Genomic DNA, 6,000 nt, shown 5'->3' on the forward strand with positions numbered 1-6,000 from the left:
AAGAGCAGACACTAATATACTGTGGACTTTGGGTAATAATGATGTGTCAATCATTATGATGTGGATAATGGGGAAGGTTATGCATGTTTGGGGCAGGGGTTATACAGGAACTCTCTGTACCTTCCACTCAGTTTAGCTGTGGACCTAAAACTTCTCTAAAATACAGTCTATTTTTAAAAGGTGAGGGGTGGCAAAGAGTTGTTGAATTCTGGAGCAAAGTGTAGCTTGTGGCTTGTGGTCTGGGGGATCTCTAAATCCCCATCAGATCCACTCAGGAGGCTCCTGGGTTGTGCTGCGCTCGTCTTGGGTCCCTCACTAAGATTATGGCATCTGTCTTACCCCAGCCCTTGCCTTCTCCACATTCCCATGGGCAGGCCCCTCCACATCCACAGCCTGTGGGCAGCACACCTGCCTAGCCCTCCTGGTGAATGTGCCCAGATAAATTTTTAGGATTCCTTCCAGTTCTTGCAGTTTTTACAGAAAGTGCTGTATCGGGCCGGCCCGGTGGCACACTGCTACAGTGCGCCGCTTGGGAGCGCGGCGGCGCTCCCCCCGAGGGTTCGGATCCCACATACAGACCGGTTCCCGCTCACTGGCTGAGCGAGGTGCGGGCGCAACACTGAGGGTTGCAATCCATTGCCGGACACGAAAAAAGACAAAAAGGAAAAAAAAAAAGAAAAGAAAGTGCTGTATCTTTCACGTTCCACTTGAAAACCTTTCTACTGCAGAGGTCAACAGAAATCCCCTCCCTGTCAATTTAATGTTTCTGCTTGCTGCCTAAGAGGCATGAAATTACAGCCTGCCACCCAATATTAAAGGTCATTTTCCATGAATGTGATGGTGATATCCACATAACTTATGACTTAAAACATATGGTCACTGGCTCCCCCATTAGATCAGCCTCTGAACCATCACGGATTGGCCTGGGCAATAAGGAGGACAGGCCTGGTCATTAGGCAGGAGACAGCGATGTCTGGTGAGCTGGCCTGATGCAGTGGCCCTCAGCTTTTTAGGGCTCTTGGAGAACCTCTCCTGGGAGGCATTTTCTCAGGGAAAGGCAGCTGCTTCCTGAACATGCACAGCTTCTGGAAGTCCAACCTGCTTAAAATCATATTTACTTTCATGTATTCCTGTCTTAATTACATTTTTTTCTCTACCAGTATCCTTATTCATTATTTAAAACAACTTTCAAAAATAATTACGCAATAATCCTTTCTCCTCTACACAGTAGCTATTTACCTTCCTATATTGGCTCTTTATCTGTGTGTGTCCATACTTACAATGTAACTGTCATCAGAGTTTAGATGTTATGGGCAAAATGTGCAATGCCCATATTCAGCATTTCCTAAGCAAGGAGCAGAATTCCCTTTGGGGCCTGGTTCACGTTGCCCAGAACTTGTTTAGAAAGCCTGCATTATATACTTTGCCCTCAGCACATAAACAATCTTGTATTTTACTTTTTAGCTTAGCATAATTTCATGCACGCTTTTCCATGTAGCTACATAATCTTCAGATTTATCATGTTAATGGCTGTTTAATATTCCATCCAGTTAATGCGCCATAATTTACTTAACTGTTCCCTATTGTTGGGGCCTTAATGAATATTTGAATTCACCGTGTAATACAGGGTGAGGTGCATTTTAATGATTTACCATTACAACATCTCCTGCCCTAACTGCATGCCATTACTAACCCAGCTTCGGTGAGGCGAAAACGCTTTTGGAACAATAAATCCTGTGAGAGAGGTGTACGCTCAAGTCCCTTTGATTTAGTAGCTAATCTGTTCACTGCACATGTTTTCCTTTTAGGCTGGTATTTACGGAGAGTGCGTGTCTCTCCTGAATACTGTGTAATACTAAACTGTATGCAGTTGGCATATTGTCCCAGGTACTTTATCATTGCTCAGGAGCTTTCATAAATTAACTGGAATTTGGGGGTAAAGAGTGGTTTCTGGCTGTCAGTCCTCGTTCATTTGTCCCACCTGCATTCCCCGAGTGTCTGTTTGGAGCCAAGCTCTGTGACAATGAGAAGGGAGCAGAGGCGCTCCTGGTGGTTGTGGGCCAATGGAAGTGCATCTGTGAGCTGCTGCATGATGCCCTTAGATTAAACAGCGATTCTCACGGAAGGTGCTTTGCGAACTGTAGAGTGCACGGTAGTGGTTGCTGGTCCTGCTTGTGAAGGAGGGTAAGGGGAAGGTGGTTTTCCCAGGTCAGTGCCGCATCGGCTGTGGTGACCTTGGCTCTCAGAACTCTGCAGGCAGGAGGCTAGACTTCACTCCTCACAACCAGGGAAACTGATGCGGATGACAAGGACCCTACAACGCCATAAGCGGATCAGATAGTTTGGTGGATTTAGTGATTTACAAAGTTGTCCAAGTTCTTTACAGCTGGTTTTCACCTTAAAGGACAGTCCTACCATTTTATAGCTCTTACCTTCTCTTTTCTTTCCTTTTTGTTTCTCTGTAAAAAGGGAAGCATCATCCTCAAAACTAACAAGTGATCCCAGTTGACTCATGGGACCCAATAAGAGCCGGGCTTTGCCAAAGTGTCGGACACCTTTTCATAGGAGACATGAGTTTAGGTGGCCTGAGAACCCACAGTGAGAAGGCTTTTTTTCTCTTTTCATTCTCTCCCTTTCTAGAGAGAGAAAATTATTATTTGCCAAAAAAGTGTCTCTGCTGCTTGTGCCCCTGACCAGCTCTCCAATACTTGCAAGTCTCCCTTTTCAGCAGAGAAAAAGCAAGCCCTGGGCTCAGCCTCTCTGCAGGCTAGTACCTACCTAGTTGGTTTTGTTCTCATTCATTCGTTGTATGATTAGCATCTATTTTTGGCCAAAGAGAAAGGCTGTGGGATGATGGTAAAAAGTTTCCCTTTTAAATGAATTTATTTAATCTAAGAAGAAAGGCACCATAAATAAAAATAGTAAATAACCCAAATAGTACTCGAAAATGGCAAAAGTGACGAAGTCACTAAATGAAGTTTGTAAGCTACTACAATAAAGTTAGGTATTGTAAACACTAAGGATCACCAGCACGACGTCATCGACTTGTGTTTTATCAGGGCGTGTGTGCGGGGTAGAGTTTTATGTGGAAGGGCTGACGTCATTCGTGTCTGTTTTATCAGCTGCCCTTCAAGGCACACAACCCCTGTGGGCTTCTGCTGTACCTCAATGCCATCAGAACTCTTGATTTGGGGAAGGCCTGAAGAGCACATGTAAGCCACTCACTCTCACGACCCTCACCCCTTTCGTATCATCTCCCTTCCACTCCCTCCCTTCCTTGGACCTGGTGCTCCAGCAAAAGTGGTCAGTAAATATACATACAATAGAATACTATTCAGCCTTAAAAAGACTTGAAATTTTGAGGTACGCTACAACATGGAAGAACCTTGAAAACATTACGCTAAGTGAAATAAGCCTGTCTCAGAAGGACAAATACTGAATGATTCCACCTGTCTGATGAGTCTGGTGCAAATTCAGAGACAGAAAGTGGAGTGGTAGTTGCCAGGGGCTGGGGAAGGGAGAAATGGGGAGTTAGTGTGTAATGGGTGCCGAGTTTCCGTTTGGGAAGATGAAAAAAAGTTACAGAGGAAGAACAAAAAAAGTTCTAGAGGTGAATGGTGGTGATGATTGCACAACAGTGTGAATACACTTAATGCCTCTGAATTGTACACTTAATAATGGCTAAAATGGAAATGTTGTCACGTATGTTTTACCACAATAAAAAACTAAAGTTTTTTAGGCAGCAAGCACTTTCTTTCCAGCCACATTGCCTTGGCTTGCCCTGGGACTACCATGGGGAACACCGTTCCTCTCCTGTTTCCACTTGTCAGTGCTGTCAAATCAAATGCCATCTCTCTCTCCTCCTGCCCTGCCCCTCCCAGGCCCTGCACTGAGCTGCAGTGTGTGTCTCCTGGAAACAGTGCGCTTCCTGAGACTCTCAGCCTCTATAGTAAACCTTCCCCACATTCCCAGCTCGTGTCTTCTGCCCCGTGGGTATCCACAATCAAAAAGCAAGTCAGGTTTCCCTTTTTGACCAAGGAGCAACTCATTTTAGCATCCTAGCCTCCACTGCCTCCCTGGAATGAGCAGCAGCTGAAATGAACGTCCCTGCCTGGGACCTTGGCTAGATGAGCGCTCAGCCCTCAGCCCACACCAGAGCTAATTTCAGAAGTGAAATTGGACATGTTCTCCAAAATCCCTAGATGTGTTCAGTCTGGTAGAAGACAGGCAGGCCCTGGGGGTCAGGGAGGGGGGTGTTAGAATGAAGTGAGGGGATCACTCAGGACTCAGGGGGCTTTGCAGGGGACAAAATGCTGGCATCTGGACCCCTGTGGAAGGCTCTCTGCTTGGTAGTTCTCTTAAATGAATATGCGTCCGGGTGGGAACTTTAGGATCATTTGGCCCTGTCTCCTCATTGTACAAACAGGGCCTGAAAGTCCAGAGAGGGTGGAGAACTGCCTTAGTGGGAAGACCCCCACTCGTCTGTCCAGCAAGGGGGCAGGAGCTCTGTGTGTCCTGGTGGGTGTCAGAACACACCTGGCACATCATGTCCACATCTGGTCTCCCTTTAAGACTGAGATTGACTAGTGGACCGAGGCAGGGCGCCTTCTGGCACTGTCCTTGGGTCTGAGAGTCTGTGATCTTTGTGAGCAAGCCTTGCCCTGTGAGAGTGAAGAGGCTGTGTGTGGGGGGGGCAGGGAGAGCTGTAAAATACAGGGCCTGTCAACCCTGCTGTACTCACCACCCCAGCTGGCGGCTCTGAACTCATGGGTGTTACCTGGGGGTGGGGGGTCCCAGGTGAGGAAGCAATGCTGTGCATCCATTACATCCCTGCTTCCTTCCTTTTTGCCTGCAGAGTTTCAGAGACAGGAGAGCATCCGGTCCCAGCACAAAGGCATCCAGTTATATGACACCCCTTACGAACCCGAAGGCCAAAGCATTGATTCGGACTCAGAGAACACAGTCAGCCCCCGACTGCGGGAGAGCAAGCTGCCCCAGGATGATGACAGGCCCGCGGATGAGTACGACCAGCCATGGGAATGGAACCGGGTCACCATCCCAGCCCTGGCAGGTAAGGAGCCCACAGCCCTGCTCAGGGGACAGCTGCTGGCCCAAGCTCAGCACTCACCATGGGTAAAGGGAGTTATGTACGGGGGTCCTGGCCTGCCCACAGGACAAGCCTAAAGGGCTTTGTTTGGTAATCAGTCAGGCTGTACTTTTTCCTAGCACAGCGGGGTCCTCAAAGACGATGTGGGCCTCAAAGGGAAGGGAGGCCAGGCCAAGGAGAAATTCCGAGCCTGGCTTCCAGGGTCTCAGTTCCGGTCTCCAGAGACGGCCCAGACACTCTCCTTGTCTGATTCTTTCGGTCCTATTGATAATGCCCTAGCACGCTGAAGCCAAGACTTCAGATTTCAGAAGGAACTTTCATAGAAACTAAGAGAAAACCCATTTTGCAGAGCAGCTCCTGTTGGGCATGGTGGAGGCTAGCATCCCGCCCAGTTCTGCATGGCTGAGGCTGGCCTGCGTGGCTTACAGAGCCGCTGCCTTTTCCTTCCTGGCTTTAGCATGAGCTTACTCAGAGCCCACATGATGGGCACATCCTGGCCTCAGGGACTGAGCCAGCCGCTCCCAAAGGACCCTCCCCCTGGCCAAGAGCCCCTTGAGCGACTTAGGTGCTTCTCCTCCTCTCCACTGTAGGACGGGTTTTCTAGAATCTAGATGTCCATCACAGTACCAAAGTTCCTCCCCACAGCCCTTTTGGAAAGTGGTCTGGCCACATGTGCCACAAGTCATAAACAAGACTCACACCCTTTGATTCTAATGCCACTCCTTAGAATCTGTGCCAAAGTTATGATCTAAAATTCAGAAAAAGCATTGTTTGTAATCATGAAAAATTGGGAACAACTTGAGTGTCCAGCAACAGGAATTGGTTCAATGGATTTTTGTGTATCCATGGGTGGGAATATTGTGCAGCCACTAAAAAGTGATGTTTAGAAAAGG

The 6,000-nt window shown here is 47.9% G+C and overlaps 1 protein-coding gene across 1 annotated transcript in view; it reads left to right on the plus strand.

The window, feature by feature from the left end:
* SHB (Src homology 2 domain containing adaptor protein B) overlaps window positions 1-6,000 on the plus strand; it is a 241,935-nt gene that overhangs the window by 185,701 nt on the left and 50,234 nt on the right. Inside the window, exon 4 of the mRNA XM_008588738.1 lies at window positions 4,856-5,071. Within this exon, the coding sequence (XP_008586960.1) occupies window positions 4,856-5,071 (216 nt within the window). The remainder of the gene's footprint in view (window positions 1-4,855; window positions 5,072-6,000) is intronic.

Source organism: Galeopterus variegatus, unplaced genomic scaffold (assembly GCF_000696425.1).
Source record: "Galeopterus variegatus unplaced genomic scaffold, G_variegatus-3.0.2 Scaffold11, whole genome shotgun sequence".
NCBI lineage: Eukaryota > Metazoa > Chordata > Mammalia > Dermoptera > Cynocephalidae > Galeopterus > Galeopterus variegatus.